This window comes from Abramis brama (assembly GCF_963993115.1).
Source record: "Abramis brama genome assembly, chromosome: 1".
NCBI classification, from domain to species: Eukaryota; Metazoa; Chordata; class Actinopteri; order Cypriniformes; family Leuciscidae; genus Abramis; species Abramis brama.
This window is the reverse complement of record NC_139963.1, coordinates 8,507,763-8,528,568: the sequence shown is the minus strand read 5'-3', so window position 1 is coordinate 8,528,568 and position 20,806 is coordinate 8,507,763. Positions and strand designations below refer to the sequence as shown.

At 37.4% G+C, this 20,806-nt stretch overlaps 1 protein-coding gene across 2 annotated transcripts in view; it reads left to right on the top strand.

Annotated features, from left to right (window-relative positions):
- The window catches only part of LOC311083659 (uncharacterized protein), a 40,211-nt gene that overhangs the window by 11,824 nt on the left and 7,581 nt on the right, over positions 1-20,806 (top strand). For both annotated transcript variants that reach the window (XM_084115370.1, XM_084115369.1), the window contains exons 6-7: positions 1,833-2,006; positions 3,211-3,372. In XM_084115370.1, the coding sequence (XP_083971496.1) occupies positions 1,833-2,006; positions 3,211-3,372 (336 nt within the window). The remainder of the gene's footprint in view (positions 1-1,832; positions 2,007-3,210; positions 3,373-20,806) is intronic.

Sequence of the window (20,806 nt, the reverse complement as noted above, 5' to 3'; positions counted from 1 at the left end):
AGTGTTGACAACTTAGTGTTAACTAATAATTGTTATAAACTGGTACTACCAACAAAATATTAGTGCATTCCTGGAACTGGGCGTCATTACACTACATCCTTATGCAAAATTTCTTGTGTGTTTGCGCACACTTGGCGAATCAAGCTCATTCTGATTCTGATATAACAGTTTCAGGTTATGTTTTAGTGTTGGTAACATGTCCCACATTGCCCCACACAAACTTAGTAATCGTCTCACATTTGGTTTGTTTGATGGTGGTCACCCTATATGTGTGGCGTTGAGAGCATGTAAAAAGTGACAATTACGTGAGTCTCACGGTGAATTCGTGGGAGTTGGCAGCCCTGCGGATTCAGTTTGTAAATGTTTTTGGCAGGTGTGCTTGTGCTGCTGCGGTCTTGTACATTTGCCATGTTGTTTGTGTATAGTTTGTATATAGTTCGGAACTACGGGAGCCCAGCGGGGAGCGTCGGCGGATGTTAAAGAGAAAACCGATTTTCATTCAAACAAGTCGAAGTAAACTACACATTCGAGTTAATCGATAAAATCGATTTAACGCCCAGCCCTAGCATAAGGTTGCAACATGACAAAATGTAAAAAAATAAATAAGGGGCGTGAATATTTTTCCAAGTTGGCGGCAATGGCTCTACGGTCTATTTAGGCTTACGATGCTTTAAGTTAAATTGTGTTACTTTAGCTCATTTTAATTAATTAAACAGAACAAGAGGCAAAAAATAATAATAATTGTATGAGTGTACACAGAGTGTATGTTTGTTGTATAATGTCAATTGTGATTTTCACTTTAATGCAAAATAATGTGTATAATAAACCCAAATCACAATTTCTCATTGAAGCAAAATCTGCTGATTACAAGGAGCAGGCAAAACACAAACCTTTTCTCCTCCTTTGTCATTCAGAGCAGATTTTCTGTAGTGGAAACGAGTCATGACTATACTGCCCTTTATAGGTCTGGTGCAGTCATAGTGCGCATGTGTTGAATGTGTCCATCCTGAGCTTTATTGGAAATTGTATACTGGGTCAATGTAACTCAGTTAAGTTAAAACAGCATTCCCTTGTTTCATGTTACATAACCTGATTAAATTAGGTTACAACAACAAAATCAGAATTAGTAGGTAAAAACAGTTAGAAATACCTCCTTAAAGTAACAACTGCACGTTCACTTTTTTATAGTGCATGTTTATGAAAAAAAAAATAGTCTGTTTTCTAATGTAAAAAATAAATAACTTGCTCATCATAAATTATATCCTCGGATGTATCAAGTCCCTCAAAATATAACCGAAACCACAGTTTTGCTCTTTTTCTGAGGGAAGTTCTTTTCTCAGTTTCTAAGTTCTTAAAATTATTTCTCACCACATCCCACATTTTTGTGTTTATGTGGACATGTGAATATACTGGGGTTTTTTTTATTTTTTTTTTACTTTATTTCAAATTTTGACTGTGTCATTTGAGGGGTGTTTAAACCCTTTTATGTTGAAAGAAAGAAAAAGTCAGACTTTGTGAACATTTTTGGTTTTGTTGTATGTAACAGGTAATTTACTTGTGCTATCCTGGGTTAATTTTGACTGGCCTACTCCTGTCTGGTACCCAAACGATTTGATTTATTTCAAAGTTATTTGAAGTTATTTAATTATTGATTTAAATAGTTTTCTGGGGAGACCGATTTCCCTTGAAGTATATTGGTACATTTACATTCATGTTCTTTGCAGACCCTTTCTCAAAAACATGAGACAATGCATACAGTGTACTAAAAACACCAGTCTGAATTAATAATATTGTTTTTGTAATGATTTGTTTCTCATTTCTCCCCTGTTTAGGTTGGCACACTGTAAGCTCACCTATCAGTGCTGTGAAATTGTGTCTTCAATTCTACAGTCATCAAACTCCTCCCTGAGAGAGCTGGACCTGAGTAACAATGACCTGCAGGATTCAGGAGTGAAGCTGCTCTGTACTGGACTGAGGAGTCCAAACTGTCAACTCAACATACTGAGGTACTTGAGGGTCTGTGAAAAATAACCACATATGGACATATCGTGGCAAACTTATTCAAGGATTATTTCTCACTGCATCCCAAAATTAAAGTAAATGAATCTGATCATTCTGATGAAACGTGTTTGAGTTGATGTGGGTGTTGACTCAGTTTGCATGAATTGCCTCAGATAATTACCATATGAATAGTGTGCGCTGTCTGTAGGCATGTTCACATTTGCAGGAAGCTGACACGAGAGACACGTACATCTTTCTCTCTTATACAGATTGTATAAACAGAGAATATTTGTTTTCATTTTGAATAGGATCATTTAAAAGTAGACACTTACATGTATCTACAGATATATTACTGTCACAATGTCTGGGTGATGTTCCCTGGGTAGCCACTAGAGGTCCTCTTCCCCCACTGTGTCATTCACTCATGAACTACAATCCCCATCATCCTTGTTGGACTCATCTTTGATTATTGCACTCAGCTGTTCCCACTCACCTTGTTAAGTGTCTGTCTATTTATACCCTGCCTGTTTAAGTCACTGGTCTGGAGTCCTTGTATTGTGTCACCCGCATCTCAGAGTCTGTCTTGGTTTGTTTATTTGTTTGTTTCTTGTTTTGGACTGATTTACATGGATTATGACCTTTTACCTGTTTGTGGATATGATTACGGATTACCCAAAATAAAGCTGCACTTGGAATTCACCCTTTCGTGTGCGCGCCGTGACAATTACTCTTGTCTATGTGACAAATATTTGCAGAGTTTTGTTTTCCATTTTTGATGCACTGCAGAAAAAAAGTTCACAGAGATGGCAGAAAACATCCTGTTTGTTTTGTTTTGATTGCAAGTGGACACAAATGAAAGGAAACTTTTTACAGTTTCGAATGATGTATTGCTGTATAACCGTATTATCATAAATTACATAAATTAGTATTTTATTATGTGAAATATATCCATCAAAAGGCAGTATTTTATTATGTGAAAAAATCCAGCAAAAGGTACAGGTATGTCTGTCGACCCCAGAGGGTTAATTCTTTTAGATTTTATGGGTAAAAATAGAGTTTTTTATTTTGAAATTATAACTTACAATTAGATCCTTAAGATAATTTGTAGCTGATAATTTGCACATTTTACAACACTGTGATTTCATTAAAATCAATCAGAGGCCACCAGTAGATGAAGCACACTAACATGGACACTTACTGTTGTTATAGATTATCTCAGTGTTTGGTGACAGAGGAAGGTTGTGCTGCTCTGGCATCAGCTCTGAGTTCAAACCCTTCACACCTGAGAGAGCTGGATCTGAGCTACAATCACCCAGGAGAATCAGGACTGAAGCTGCTCTCTGATACTCTCAACCATCTGGACAAACTCAAGTATGTTAAGTAATATAACAACAATCCTGTCTATTGTGATTGGTTTTGTTTTTTAAAGGGTTAGTTACCAAAAAATGAAAATTCTGTCATTATTTTCTCACCCTCATATCGTTCCAAACCTGTAAGACTTTCATTCATGTTCATAACAGAAATGAAGACATTTTTAATAAAATCTGAGATATTTCTGTCCTTTCATTGACAGTGCTACCACTTCAACGCTTCAAAAAGTTCATAAAGAGATTGTGAAACTAATCTGTTTGAATTTAATTTAATCCAAATTTTCTGAAGAGACATGATCGCTTTATATGATTAACAGATTTAATTGACTCTTTTTTTCACATATAAAAAAAACATCAATGCACACATCAGTTATTTTAAACGGAAGCTTAGACATGCTTGCTTGATGTGTGATGTGAGTTATTCTTGTGTTACGGAGCACGTTTGAGCTTCCGTAAGAACCAATGAGGTTCATTCTCGTGTTATGCACACTGTTAACCCTTGCTGTAAAAAAAAAAGGCCAAATTCTGACAATTTCATACCATTTTCCACTAAACTAATCTGTTTGAATTTAATTTAATCCAAATTTTCTGAAGAGTCATGATTGCTTTATATGATGAACAGATTAAGTTGACTCTTTTATTCACATATAAAATTCATCAACGCACACATCAGTTATGTTAAACGGAAGCTTAGACATGCTTGCTTGATGTGTGAGAATGTGTGAGAGTTATTCTTGTGTTACGCACACTGTTAACCCTTGCTGTAAAAAAAAAGGTAAAATTCTGACAATTTCATACCATTTTCCAATAAAACAGTAATATACCGTAGAAAACAAAAATAGCCTACAGGAATATACTGTGAATTAACAGTGCTCAAAATCGACACTCAGAGGCAGTTATACCAATCACACCCTATACCCTCAATCACTGTTCCCTACATTAGTTCACTAATATAGTCCACTTGACAGAGTGAATAAAAAGAAGTGAGTGAATTCAGACGCTGATGAACACCTGATTAGCAGAATCACTGAAGGACAGAGAAACAAGAACAGAAAAAAGAGAAACACAAGACCTACAACTGACTTCCAGCCACTGAGTGTGAAACCAGTTTACAAACCAGTTTAACATTATTTCCTTCATACATGTACAAAAGTTATTGTTGAGAATTAACAGATATTTAGTTGTTGATGTTTTATTGAATATAATAAAGTTTGTAGTCACCATGATGGAGATCAGTATTTGCTGGACATCTGATTCAATGTTCTCTTCCTGTGTATAAGCTTTGCATTTATGGGTATTTAATATTTATTAATCAAATATCTGTGAATCTACAACATGAAATCCAGCAATGTTTCTGTAAACATTTATTATGAAGGATATTGAAATAATAGAGTGCATTAAAACATTTCAAACTCCTCCTTGACTTAGACACAGACATCAACATCAATAATCAGCACATGAATCTCAACAATGGTGACAATCAAAAGTTTCATGTCGCAATGCGATTCTGGGTTCCAGGATTGTATAAAACTCCCAGCATGCACAGCAGTATGAATAAATATAAAATATTTTGTTTAAAAATATTGCCACCATTGTTGAGAGACATGTGCTGATTTTTCATTTCTCTGTGTTTCTGGAAGACAGTGTAGCTCTGTTTCTGTGGTTGTCCATGAGGTGTTAAAAAATGTGTCATTGTAACTGATTGCTGTAGTTTCTGCAGGACGTTTGAGCTTCGGCAAGAACCAGTGAGGTTCATTCTCGTGTTACGCAGCACGTTTGAAATTTGGAAAGGGCCATTGAGGTTCATTCTTGTATTAATAGCACATTTGAGCTTTGGCAAGACTCAGTGAGGTTCATTCTCGTGTGTTACGCAGAACGTTTGAGCTTCCACAAGAACCAATGAGTTTCAAGAATTTGTGAAATAAGCAATAGATCTAAGGCTATAGAATTAAAATATTGTTTTAATGAAGTTGCACACCTTGTACATAAAGACACTGTAGACGTCTAAGTTTAGAACAAAGATGGAGAATAAATTGAAAGTGAGTGTGGAGAAACTGAGATAGCAAATAGCATAGTTCCTTTTTTGTGCTTTGCTTAGGGGTAATACGAAGTTTGAAATACCTTCTCAGTAGTAAACTGTTAGTGAACATCCCGACACCACAGATGCTGCTGAGAGCAACATTTAGATGACTATGTTAAAATGTGTTGCACACTTTTCTCTTAATAACAAACACAACAAAAACACAGTGATGAGAAATCATTAGTAAAGAAAGCATCTGATCACAGCGACGTGGATATGATTGCACCAGCTCTGCAATTCGGCACTCCAGTCAAGTCATGTCTCGATTGTTTATACAGAACTTTATACAATAGATTGGTTTAAATCCACAAATATCATAACTTTTATCTATAGGCCATCTGTAATTGAGACATTTATTCAAGAAATTCATTACAAACAAAAACATAATACAGATACAGATCAATTTCATGCCAGAGTGGGATTTGAGCGAAGGTAGTTTTACTGGTGTGAGTGAGTGGTACATGAGTGGATCGTTCGCTTGGGCCGTGAGTGATTGAGCGAGCGCACTGGCATAGAGTCGAATATTGAGCGGAGCGTCACACTGCTTCACTCTGTTGAAAACCTTTTTCTTCGTCGAAGCAAGAGACCAGGAGACGTTGGGGATCACGTTCAAACAAAGTTATTCTTTATTGAGGACTTCGCGTTGACGCGGCTGCAGTTCTTCCCAAATCAGTCTGACTAACATACTTTACATGGTTTCTTTATACATTTACAAGGAGGTGGGACTTTTGGAGGTGGAGACAAGTCAAACAAAGCAGAGGGATGATTCTTGATTCAATCAAGAATAAGCATAACACTATCATTCAAATGATCCAATCAGCCTGATAGCATCACCCATACCTTCACATGATAATAGTTTACCTTGGAGTCATGTCACTGTTCAGGAGGTGTATACAGATACAAAGGTTAATGTCCGATGACTGGGTTGCTTGACTTAATCTTCTTTGAACTGTCAACTCACATGAACATAAATTAAACTGTCATCATCTATGCCTCACATGAATATAAATTAAACATATTCTTAAATTTGGATCCTTCAGTCCCCCGTTTGAGAGTTCTTAAAAACTCTCACAAAATACAAATTTAAACACATAAAGTTAATTCTTGTAACTGGTGTAAGTTACAGGCACATCGCATATGTTCATTCTTGTAACTTGTGTAAGTTACAGGCACATATAACTTGCTCTGTGTTGTTCATCTGTAATTGCATGTTGACACAGAAACAAACATGCATTTAGGGTCCGTGAAATCTTACGGGTGTGCTGGACGTGAGTCATTTGTTGGTTGACACACTTGATACTAACAGGTTTCCGAACCATGAAAAGTTATCTTCAGTCATATTAACCAGGTGCAGCACTCAGATAATGGTGCAGGCTTGTAGTCTTGATCATATCGATGGATGACTGAAGGTTTTGTATTTCTGCGTTGTGTATTTTTTTTTTTCTTCTTTTTTCTTTTGTGATTGGCTCGTTCAGCAGTGGGTGTAGTTGTCTTCTTGAGGTTGTGGCTTCATATGCAGGTGAGACGTCGTTGCATATGGATTTTTGGAACAGCCATCAAGTGTTTATCTGCACAGAGGAAGAAAGAAAACAAAAGACGACAGAGCAGTATTTGTCCAAACACTAGGGTTGTAGCAGTATTTGTTTAAACACTAGGGTTGTAGCGTCTGCTGCGGTGGTTTCATTCTTTCCCTATTTCTTAATTTATTTGACACCTATGAACCAGTGAGGTAAGGATGGACTAAATGGGGAAAGGCCTATGAGGTTGTCTTCACCCTGGCTTGGCCCCCGAACGCCTGTTGCGTCAGTTCTTTCCAGGGCCCTCACTGAACCGTGTCCTTTTCTGTCCCTGTGTTGTGTACAGTGTGTGAGAAAATTGGCACATTTTCATTCTCCAGTGAAACATCAGTCTTAATAAACATCATTAACAGAGGATGGTTGTCTGACTGCAATATTTTATGGCATAACATTTAAGGCTGTGGGTCTTATTTAATGTCCCCCAAACAAAAGCTGAGACAGTCACTTTTTCTTTTGTTCTATTAAACAAAAATAAGTCTTTCATCGTTGTTGTAAGTTACTGGGGAGATTAAGCAATCACAGCCCAAATGGTTAGCACCTCAAAAAGCTTACCCACGAGTCCATTGACGAGGGGAGGGGTTGCTTCAAAGTAGCAAACAAATGTAGTAAAATCTGCATAACATTGTTAACTTGTCTTAAGTTATTTTTGTTTTTTCTACATTCTTTTCCAAAATGTCCATGCTTGCCACAGTAAGAACAACTGGCTTCTCTAGGACTTTTGCGTTTCTTTGGTTTCTCTGAGTTGACCTTAACAGAAACTGCTGCAATTCTTACTCTCTCTTTGACATCAGAGTCTCTTTCCCAAATAGCTAAACTTTCTAGGTTACTTCTGAGAGTTCTTTTAGCCCACGTAATATCTAGGAATGGCAAGGCTGTTCTGTACTCAGCTACAAGACCATCTGCCCAAATTCGGATTAGAGCTCCTTTGTCAGCTAACACACTTTCGGAATCATCCACTATTCCACTGTACACTGCAGCTACCTGACAGAACCTCTCAGTATATTCACTCACAGTTTCTTCTTTCTCTTGTACACAGCTAGTAACTCTTGACCAATTGATTTTCGGTCCTAAGATATTCTTTAGGATTTTCAAAACACCTTCTCTCAAATCGCCTTTACTGACAGGTTGCAGTTCGGAAGTAACAGCAGACTCAAAATTGTTGAATTCAGATTCAGTTAGAATTTGTGACATCAGCTGTGTAACTTCCGGCAACGACATGTCGTAAAGATGCATTTTACTGAACAATGCTCTCCTAAACTCAGAAAAATTTCTTTGCACTGATGGCAAACTTTCAGCAATTCTCTCAATATCTTTCGGACGTAAAGATGTTTTGACTGCTTGTGGCTGCAATATGGGGGTTGCAAATGGAACTGTATCAACACCTTTTCCCTGAGGCTTTTGTCTAGCTACGCACACTTCAACTGCATTTACATCTGCATTGACATTGTCCTCTATACTATCAAAAGACTGTAAATCAGGATAGCTTTCATCTGACTGTTGGTCTTCTAAATCACATTTGGTTGAGGCTTTGTTATGGCCCACCTTTGTTTTGAGACAGGACATGTGAGTCTGCAATTGTTTGTTCTGATCGTTTAAAGTAGCAATACGCTGCGCTTGTTCTTGTGCAATGGATAAGCTAAATTCTCGGTGACAACAGATGATGCCTTTCAGATTTTTCTTCCTGATACATGCACTCAACACTTTCTTGCAATCTTCAATTGACCACACTTTCTCTGGATCAATGCCAAATTTCTTTGTTAAATTCAATCTGACTGGCTCAGTCACGATGGAGTCCATGTGCTCTGATAACAAAGACTTGAATTCACTATCTGACCAAAAAGGTGTAATCTGTCTAGTACTTTTCCTAAACATTTTGTGAATTTCTGTTACCACAAACAAACACTAAAAAAAAAAACTTCTCTCTACTGTCTTGCAAACAGAGGGTACAATCTTATTAGCACAAGAGGCTAAATCTAATTCTAAAGCTAATTCTCTAGCTTACAGATAGGTCTTCTCTAGCAAGAGCATACACACAATATTAACATGTAACTGTTAATCTTCCCTGTCAACACAGAGGGTAAATTTCATCTCTAAAAGAAAACTTTTTAGAGGCTTATCTTTAGTTAACCAAACTCTATAGCTGTTTGTTAACTACTTCTCTGAACGGCGCAGAGGAAAACATTTGCACTGGTCTGCATTGGTTCTTTTAATGGAGTGAAACTCACCGAGTCTTTCATTTGTAGAGAAAGATTCCGTCTGGAAAAATTCAGTCTTTGAGATCTTTTTGGAGCTTGAAGTTTTCAATCTGGATTCAGAAGATTCAGTCTGGAACTCAGTCAGCTTGGTTGAGATCTTTGAGCTTGAAGTTTTCAAGGTTCCGTCTGGAAAGTTCATTCTTTGTTGAGTTTCAGTTTCTCCATCCGGGTCACGGCACCAAATTGTTGAAAACCTTTTTCTTCGTCGAAGCAAGAGACCAGGAGACGTTGGGGATCACGTTCAAACAAAGTTATTCTTTATTGAGGACTTCGCGTTGACGCGGCTGCAGTTCTTCCCAAATCAGTCTGACTAACATACTTTACATGGTTTCTTTATACATTTACAAGGAGGTGGGACTTTTGGAGGTGGAGACAAGTCAAACAAAGCAGAGGGATGATTCTTGATTCAATCAAGAATAAGCATAACACTATCATTCAAATGATCCAATCAGCCTGATAGCATCACCCATACCTTCACATGATAATAGTTTACCTTGGAGTCATGTCACTGTTCAGGAGGTGTATACAGATACAAAGGTTAATGTCCGATGACTGGGTTGCTTGACTTAATCTTCTTTGAACTGTCAACTCACATGAACATAAATTAAACTGTCATCATCTATGCCTCACATGAATATAAATTAAACATATTCTTAAATTTGGATCCTTCAGTCCCCCGTTTGAGAGTTCTTAAAAACTCTCACAAAATACAAATTTAAACACATAAAGTTAATTCTTGTAACTGGTGTAAGTTACAGGCACATCGCATATGTTCATTCTTGTAACTTGTGTAAGTTACAGGCACATATAACTTGCTCTGTGTTGTTCATCTGTAATTGCATGTTGACACAGAAACAAACATGCATTTAGGGTCCGTGAAATCTTACGGGTGTGCTGGACGTGAGTCATTTGTTGGTTGACACACTTGATACTAACAGGTTTCCGAACCATGAAAAGTTATCTTCAGTCATATTAACCAGGTGCAGCACTCAGATAATGGTGCAGGCTTGTAGTCTTGATCATATCGATGGATGACTGAAGGTTTTGTATTTCTGCGTTGTGTATTTTTTTTTTTCTTCTTTTTTCTTTTGTGATTGGCTCGTTCAGCAGTGGGTGTAGTTGTCTTCTTGAGGTTGTGGCTTCATATGCAGGTGAGACGTCGTTGCATATGGATTTTTGGAACAGCCATCAAGTGTTTATCTGCACAGAGGAAGAAAGAAAACAAAAGACGACAGAGCAGTATTTGTCCAAACACTAGGGTTGTAGCAGTATTTGTTTAAACACTAGGGTTGTAGCGTCTGCTGCGGTGGTTTCATTCTTTCCCTATTTCTTAATTTATTTGACACCTATGAACCAGTGAGGTAAGGATGGACTAAATGGGGAAAGGCCTATGAGGTTGTCTTCACCCTGGCTTGGCCCCCGAACGCCTGTTGCGTCAGTTCTTTCCAGGGCCCTCACTGAACCGTGTCCTTTTCTGTCCCTGTGTTGTGTACAGTGTGTGAGAAAATTGGCACATTTTCATTCTCCAGTGAAACATCAGTCTTAATAAACATCATTAACAGAGGATGGTTGTCTGACTGCAATATTTTATGGCATAACATTTAAGGCTGTGGGTCTTATTTAATGTCCCCCAAACAAAAGCTGAGACAGTCACTTTTTCTTTTGTTCTATTAAACAAAAATAAGTCTTTCATCGTTGTTGTAAGTTACTGGGGAGATTAAGCAATCACAGCCCAAATGGTTAGCACCTCAAAAAGCTTACCCACGAGTCCATTGACGAGGGGAGGGGTTGCTTCAAAGTAGCAAACAAATGTAGTAAAATCTGCATAACATTGTTAACTTGTCTTAAGTTATTTTTGTTTTTTCTACATTCTTTTCCAAAATGTCCATGCTTGCCACAGTAAGAACAACTGGCTTCTCTAGGACTTTTGCGTTTCTTTGGTTTCTCTGAGTTGACCTTAACAGAAACTGCTGCAATTCTTACTCTCTCTTTGACATCAGAGTCTCTTTCCCAAATAGCTAAACTTTCTAGGTTACTTCTGAGAGTTCTTTTAGCCCACGTAATATCTAGGAATGGCAAGGCTGTTCTGTACTCAGCTACAAGACCATCTGCCCAAATTCGGATTAGAGCTCCTTTGTCAGCTAACACACTTTCGGAATCATCCACTATTCCACTGTACACTGCAGCTACCTGACAGAACCTCTCAGTATATTCACTCACAGTTTCTTCTTTCTCTTGTACACAGCTAGTAACTCTTGACCAATTGATTTTCGGTCCTAAGATATTCTTTAGGATTTTCAAAACACCTTCTCTCAAATCGCCTTTACTGACAGGTTGCAGTTCGGAAGTAACAGCAGACTCAAAATTGTTGAATTCAGATTCAGTTAGAATTTGTGACATCAGCTGTGTAACTTCCGGCAACGACATGTCGTAAAGATGCATTTTACTGAACAATGCTCTCCTAAACTCAGAAAAATTTCTTTGCACTGATGGCAAACTTTCAGCAATTCTCTCAATATCTTTCGGACGTAAAGATGTTTTGACTGCTTGTGGCTGCAATATGGGGGTTGCAAATGGAACTGTATCAACACCTTTTCCCTGAGGCTTTTGTCTAGCTACGCACACTTCAACTGCATTTACATCTGCATTGACATTGTCCTCTATACTATCAAAAGACTGTAAATCAGGATAGCTTTCATCTGACTGTTGGTCTTCTAAATCACATTTGGTTGAGGCTTTGTTATGGCCCACCTTTGTTTTGAGACAGGACATGTGAGTCTGCAATTGTTTGTTCTGATCGTTTAAAGTAGCAATACGCTGCGCTTGTTCTTGTGCAATGGATAAGCTAAATTCTCGGTGACAACAGATGATGCCTTTCAGATTTTTCTTCCTGATACATGCACTCAACACTTTCTTGCAATCTTCAATTGACCACACTTTCTCTGGATCAATGCCAAATTTCTTTGTTAAATTCAATCTGACTGGCTCAGTCACGATGGAGTCCATGTGCTCTGATAACAAAGACTTGAATTCACTATCTGACCAAAAAGGTGTAATCTGTCTAGTACTTTTCCTAAACATTTTGTGAATTTCTGTTACCACAAACAAACACTAAAAAAAAAAACTTCTCTCTACTGTCTTGCAAACAGAGGGTACAATCTTATTAGCACAAGAGGCTAAATCTAATTCTAAAGCTAATTCTCTAGCTTACAGATAGGTCTTCTCTAGCAAGAGCATACACACAATATTAACATGTAACTGTTAATCTTCCCTGTCAACACAGAGGGTAAATTTCATCTCTAAAAGAAAACTTTTTAGAGGCTTATCTTTAGTTAACCAAACTCTACAGCTGTTTGTTAACTACTTCTCTGAACGGCGCAGAGGAAAACATTTGCACTGGTCTGCATTGGTTCTTTTAATGGAGTGAAACTCACCGAGTCTTTCATTTGTAGAGAAAGATTCCGTCTGGAAAAATTCAGTCTTTGAGATCTTTTTGGAGCTTGAAGTTTTCAATCTGGATTCAGAAGATTCAGTCTGGAACTCAGTCAGCTTTGTTGAGATCTTTGAGCTTGAAGTTTTCAAGGTTCCGTCTGGAAAGTTCATTCTTTGTTGAGTTTCAGTTTCTCCATCCGGGTCACGGCACCAAATTGTTGAAAACCTTTTTCTTCGTCGAAGCAAGAGACCAGGAGACGTTGGGGATCACGTTCAAACAAAGTTATTCTTTATTGAGGACTTCGCGTTGACGCGGCTGCAGTTCTTCCCAAATCAGTCTGACTAACATACTTTACATGGTTTCTTTATACATTTACAAGGAGGTGGGACTTTTGGAGGTGGAGACAAGTCAAACAAAGCAGAGGGATGATTCTTGATTCAATCAAGAATAAGCATAACACTATCATTCAAATGATCCAATCAGCCTGATAGCATCACCCATACCTTCACATGATAATAGTTTACCTTGGAGTCATGTCACTGTTCAGGAGGTGTATACAGATACAAAGGTTAATGTCCGATGACTGGGTTGCTTGACTTAATCTTCTTTGAACTGTCAACTCACATGAACATAAATTAAACTGTCATCATCTATGCCTCACATGAATATAAATTAAACATATTCTTAAATTTGGATCCTTCAACTCACATGCTGTGGTTTTTGTAGGAAATTTGAAAGGAATCACTGTTTTACGACTGATCAAATGAATTGACCAGTGATCATTTTAATGGGCCATAACTGGGTATTAATTGCTATGGATATTAATATCCTAAGTATAGTAAACGATTTAAAGCAGTGGTTCTCAAACCTGTCCCGGAGTGCCACCAGCCCTGCACATGTTGTATGTCTCCCTATATCTGACACACCCATTTCAGGTATTGCAGTCTCTACTAATGAGCTCATGAGTTGAATCAGGTGTCAAAATCAAAATGTCTCAAAATAGTGGTACTCCAGGACAGGTTTGAGAACCACTGCAGGGCTCCAGACTGCGGCCAAAATGGTCGACATATGCAACCATTTTTTTGAGAATGTGCGAGTTAAAATTTGACAACAACAATATAATAATAATAAATAAATAAATAATACAACAATAGTAACTGTAACTAATTACTAATTTTCAGTAACTTGCCCAACACTGCTGTCCACACAGAGTTTAGCTGTAGGTTATATGTAAAAATTGTTTTATTGTAGGCCTATCAGCGTTTCATCCAGACAGATCCGGCATTTTGGGAGACTGAAACCGCTATTTTTTTAAACCGGATCCCAGAGTGGAGAAATCTGAAAACGACACCCTTGCGTTTTCGTGTGTACAGCCAATCCGTATATTTTGTGAAACGATGATGTCATCACCCCACGGGTCGACCCTAGTCAGACACCGCAAGTCACATAACAGCAACAACAACTGCAGACTACATGCTTGTGTTCATGCTGCAGAACCTACTGAGCCTCTTTATCTCTTTAGTTATTATTTACTTGAATGTGGTTTTATTTTATTTCTTTATTTTACTTTTTTATTTCTTTATATTTTCTCTCTCATGCTATGATGCTTGTCTGTTGTCTGATTAAGACATTTCGTTTTTTGTAGGGATGGGCATTTCAAGCAAAAATAATATTTGATGATCACTGGGAATTATTTGATTGGAAAAACGCAACCCTGCCCCTCATGCTCACCGTAAAACGCATTCGTTCAAATTCCACTCTGACATTAAATTTCTCTGTACTGTAGGCCTACGTGTTGTAGCCATTAAAGAAAATGTATTTAGTTTCATATTTATGTTTAAATAATATTATTTTTTTTATTTCATCTATGTTGATTATATGAAAAGTGAACAGCATGAGATAGGATCATAAGATGCGCAATATATCGGGAGACATAATTTTGACCACTTCATTAAGTTTTGTTTTGTATAAAGCCTTTCTTTAAAGTGAATTTCGTTTTGTATAATTTGTATCTTAATTTTAATGAATGTTAATGAATCAACCAATTGCCTGGATTTAATAAATGAGATTAAATATAGCAAATATAGCAGACAATATAATCAGGACATGGAGGTGCCGGCGGGATAACTTGCATTGCTCGTGAACTGGAGCTCGTCTCTACCCTGGTAATCCAGAGTTCTCGCGAGAGCACAAGTTGAATTTGCTCAGCGAGTTACTCTGGTGTCGAGTAATGATGCTCATTAAATATGCCCCTCGATCTGAGCTGCACCAATCACATCGGGTTATCTGATATAGGCGGGCCAGAGGCGAGATGACGACAGCGCATGTGACGTCGAAGTCATTAGTAAACATTGCAAGATGGCTATGGATGAACACCAGTTGTTTGAAACGGCTTTGGCCGCTACAATGAACGAGTTAGACTTGGCTTTTTATCTAAAACAGGAACAAAAGACGCCGCTCGAATCGTTCCTTTGCAAGAAGGACGTTTTTGCTGCGAATCCAGACCTATGTCTAAGGATTTTCTTAATCTTATTGACTCTTTTAATCTTATGCAGTCTTTCACTGGCCCGACACACGGAAAAGGACATACTTTGGACCTCGTACTGTCATATGGCTTAGATGTTGCCATTAGTGAAATATGTGACACTTGTATGTCAGATCATCTGCCCGTTGTATTTACTATAGTTGTCCCCTGCTCGAACACTTCGACTGTTGCTCCCGCACGCAGTGTGTGTGCAATTAACCCTCTAACTGCCTCACAGTTTTCTGCTGCCTTTAAATACTCAGTGTTGTACAATCTTGAAGTTTGTAATCTTAATGTGGAGGAACTCACCAACCTCTTTGACTCTACTTGTACTGAGATACTCGACTCTGTTGCTCCACTGAGGGAGAAACGCACTAAAGCGCTAACAGAACCTTGGCTAATCCAAATGTTCATAGGTGTGTTTGGGTTGTTTTAAATTAATATATCACAGAGTTGTTTGTTGTCGACCGGATACGGTAAGAGTCTAATCACAGTTAGCTCCGCTGGTAGCTAAGTGTATGGGGTTTATTGTTGTGATTGGTCGTAGTGTTATCCAATTGCGTGCAGTGAGATTTTCAAATGCATGCTTGGTGCCGCCCCTCGAGCTGGGCAATTTTCATTAGTCGACGCCAGACCATTAATCTTTCAGATTTAGGTCTGGATTTCCAGGCTAGCTTGTCTCATAAATTAACCGAATCTCAGAAATATATCTATAGAAAGCTTAAAATATTTACTTTTAAACAAAACAATTCAAAACGAAAATAAACTCTCTAATGTAATCCGTATGAAGTGTGCATTTCTCTCTATAGGCACATTCACTTCTGCGAAGATGGCGAGTCAGCATCGTCAACATCTTTGCAGCGAGACTGACACAGAAAACACTAGTTTATTAATAAACAATTAAAATGTATTTATAGGCTATAAGCCATTCATAATTATTACTTTAGCCGGTTCTTTGTGGCAAGCTTTATGCGTCCGCTAACTAATTGAATATCGTGACTCATCCGTATTCTGTACCAGGCCTATGGTTGTTCATATTATTAAATAAGTTCTTGCTGAAAAAAAAAAGAAGTTACTGAGCCTAATATTATTGTATACAGCAAAAGGTTTATGCGCATGCTCCAAGTCTTCTTCTCTGTTTTTAGTGTAGGCCTATCTCTGTGGCAGAATTATAGCGCCACATACTGGTCTGGCATGCAGACTACATAGTTTTCAGTGGTTTCGTGTGTACACAGATATTTCTTGAGACGACGCCATGTTTACGGAATTTGTTTTTAAAACGAGGAAAAAAAACATTGGATATGTGTGGATGTGGCCTCTCTCTCTCTCTCTCTCTCTCTCTCTCTCTCTCTCTTGTTAATTCATTAAAAAAAATTAAAGCTCTACTTCATTTCACTTCAGAATTCTAGATCTGAGCTATAGGCTATATAAACGAAAAGTATTTTGGGACTATATATCTATTTCGTCAGATTTTGCGCTGCAAAACATTCATGAGTTATGACAGCTGTTATCTTCTTGTCCATGCTGGCAAATAATCATGACCACCCGACATGAATTATATAATTAATTTAATAGCACGGCCATTCAAAACCAGTCTCTACCATGTGCATATTAAATCGATCACCGAAAATCATTTTGGCTGGTAATTAATGTAAACAAAGATATCGAATAGTGGTCCACCGATATTGTTTTTTTGATAGGCGATGCCGATATCTTAGAGAGCAAGGTGGCCAATATAAAGCCGATATTTTTATATATACTTTATATTTATTTTAATCAATATTTAATAAATTAGAAATAAATTAGAAAACAAATCCTTAAAATAAACATGGTTATACTTTAGATGGCAACTTCTTGAATCTGCAATCCTATTACAGTATTATTCACAAATAAAGTAATTGTTTAAATATAGATGATTATGTGAATAAAAAGGAAGTAAACACTGTAACAGGGCACTCAGGTAATCTGGTAATTTCGTGCGCAATTATATATTTGTATTATTATTATTTTTTATTTTTTATTTTTTTTTATTACTCTACATTTTGTTTAGTCATGTAGACCCCAAAGACCAGTAATGTAAACAGTAAACGAGGGTCTTATGAGGGTAAACGTTGTTGTTTTTTGGGATTCATGCCTTAAAATAGCTAAAATAAGTTCTTAAATAAGTGCAGTACGACAACTGTTTCTCCACAGCAATGTGCATTCTGGTCCAACCAAGTCTAGCAAGGAAACACTGGCAATATGCGAGAGATCTCTTGATATTCTTTGTGCTACAGTGAAGAGAACTGTGGAGAAGCTTTCCTTGTGTACAATGTCCAGCAGATGCTCCATATTGCAGATGTTGGGGTGTGTGTGTGTGTGTGTGTCTAGTGGGGCATTATGGATCGAAACATCCGGAGTGTGACTTTAACAACATTCAGCAAGATATTGCATTTATTTATTTATTCATTCATTTATTCAAACCTTGTTTGGGGTTGTCCTGACAAGCCTTTTTACATTTCCTTGATTGGAATAATAGCAGGGTAAACTTAGTGGCATGGGAGGCCAGAGCAAATTAATTTACCATTTTATCTAATAGTGAAAGAACAAATCCACTATTGAATTCCCACAATTTTTTCAATATAAAATAAAAATAGAGAAATGGATTAAGGCAGCCAGAATAGAGAAACGTCAAATTTACTGTCACTCCCTCGGCAGCGCTATTAGAAATGTAGTAGGTTGAAAAATGTATGTATATATGTTAAAATAAAAGAAGGAAAAAAGGACACCCCTTTAAAATGTTGTATTGTTCATAAATGCATGTGCCTTCAACATTCGTCTATTGATGGGTAAATTCATTGTTACATTCTTTGTTGTGGGTAAAGAAAATGTTGCTGTTATTATTGTCTCCTGTAGAGGGCGTTTAGCGCTGTTGAACTAAGGCAGGGGTTCCCAAACTTTTTAGCCCGTGACCCCCATGATAAATGCGCTGCTGCCCCGCGACCCCGCACCTCCCCCCACCCCACCTCAACAACCCCTCCCGTCGCGTGAAATGTAGCCTACAGCAAATCGATTTTATTTCAAGGCGACCATTATTTAGAATGTGTCACTTTATGGTTTCCATGGTGACGCTTCATTGCTTGTCACGTGCCATACCGCAGCAGCAACAGAGCTGAATGAATGTTGTTCTGCTTTTGTCATTTTTCCTTTTTTATTCAAAATATTCAAAAATGTGTTGGATATGGCATGAAATAGCTGATATTCCGATTGTCAAATATATGCAAGTGGAAGTGTTTTGTGGTTTAAACACCTTTATAACGATCGCGTTAGTTGAGCTGTATGCGCGATGGGCGCCGCCATCTTAGTTTGTGCCGCAGACGCAGTTCAGAGAATCGGATCTGTTGGATTTACAACACGTGAATTCATCCGCTTCTCCCGAAATACATAAAAGTAAGTGGCTGGTGAACTGGGAGAAGAATAGAGTAAACTTTAAAGTTACTTACACAATGTGTATCTGATATGAATAAAACGTGTCTAAGTATAATGGAAAGGATTATTATTGCCTCTTCCTTTGACATCAGTGTGTATTTTACAAACTCTAAATGTATTGTTTTTTTTAGTACTTATATGTCTGAAACCTAAAATAAACATTATGTTGTTGAAAACACTGAAAAGTTGTTATATATGACAGCTGTGAGCGCCGCCAGCCAACGCGCGAGAGCACATTTGAATTTAGCAGTTGATCACGTCATGCACTGACCTTTCTAATCACACCGATGTGATCGTACGTGCGAAAGGGTTAAATTAATTTCAACAAAAATATATAGGGCCTATATATATTTTCCACTTTTTTTTATAGAAATCATCTCGCTACCCCCACTGAACTAAGGTACTGTACCGGGTGCTTAAGAGTTAATTAAACTTTGCCGGAGCTTACAGCCAGTACTCCTGTCTCACAGCGTTTCATTTATCATTCTACTGGCGAGCAAAAACGATTCTAAAACTGGTCGAAACTGATGTTAAAAACTGTGTTTCAAACATGTATATGTTGATTTTTGGTAAGTTACTGAGAAAGACTGTTAGTTTTGTTAATAAGCATGCAGTAGTAATGAGTCAAATATCAGATTACACACGAGTGACAAATATGTGAATTTGAAGTGAAATGAGAGAAAATACTCAAGCGAAAAGAGTTTAGGAATGTTTCTAAAGTGTTTTATATGTTGATTGTAATTGGATGATAAAGTTTAAGCGAGTTAAATGTACATTTGCTACTGGAGTTATCTCGAGCCAAAATGGCAGTGCGTGTGTGTGTGAACTAGAGCCAAAATGGCAGCTTGCATGTAAAACATGAGGTTAGTGTAAAGCCAAATGCGAGATTCATTTATGTGACCAGAGCCGGATTAACGCAAAGGCAAACTAGGCACGTGCCTAGGGCCCGATTGGCGGGATGGGGCCCAGACAGAGGGAATTTTATTTTATTTATTTTTTTACAAATGTCCTATCTACAATTTATTTCAATATTTATTAATTAACTAAAAATAGTGACGATGTTTATCTTAACCATAGACTGTTACATTACTGCAGTAATGTATTGTAAAACAATTAATGTGTCCGTTACAAAGCGGGTGCCGGCTTCTGAAAGTATGTGTAACGAACGCATCCATCAGGTGCTGCGAGGCAAAAGCCTAATAAGCACACAAAGAAGCACAGCTCATAATGCAGGTGTGTGAGTTGTCATCTATTTTGGAGTGATTGCAATGTATTCTAAATATAAACTTGTACTGTAGATCAGCGTCATTTCTGGAAAAATCATTCACCGCTTTATTACGAGTTTAAAAGAGCGCGAGCGTCATTAACGTGCCCAGACGCGACGCTTTGAATTTGCGCGTACAATGAATAACATCGCGTCGGGAGCTGACCAGTAAAAAAGCTACAAAATTAAAAGACAAGACGTTTGTATTCTAAGTTAAAAAGCCAACACACTACAACATTTTTAAATGTTTCAAATAAAGGATCTCATATCTATGGGTCTATCTTCTAAATTCTGCTGCTGATTAGATTATACCCTGACATTACGCCAATAATATCAGTTTATATATTTTTTTTCTGCTCAGTAGCGATCGTGTCTTTCTCTTCCACTTGATTTGTGTATAGCATATTTAAGGTAGCAATGCAATATAAAAGCACTTATCTACTGAAGTGGGATTCTGGAACTGTGAATAAAACAGCAAAATAACAACAATAACATCTTCATTAAACAAAAAAGAGATTACCTTAGATAAAGTTTGATTAATATGTACATACAGTACCGGTAAAAGTCTGGACCCATTACTATTTTTAATGTTTTTGAAAGAAGTTTATTATTATGCTCTACAAGCCTGCATTTATTTGATCAAAAATACAGAAAAAAACATGAATATTCAGCAAGGATGTGTTAAATATATAAAAAGTGATAGTGAAGACTTTTTTAAAATAACTTTTTAATAATCAAAAATCCTGAAAAGCGAGCGTTCATGCTTACGGTTGCCAGATTTTAATAATTAAATCCCCAGACAGAGCTTTTCTGTTAAAAGAACACGTTTCCTAC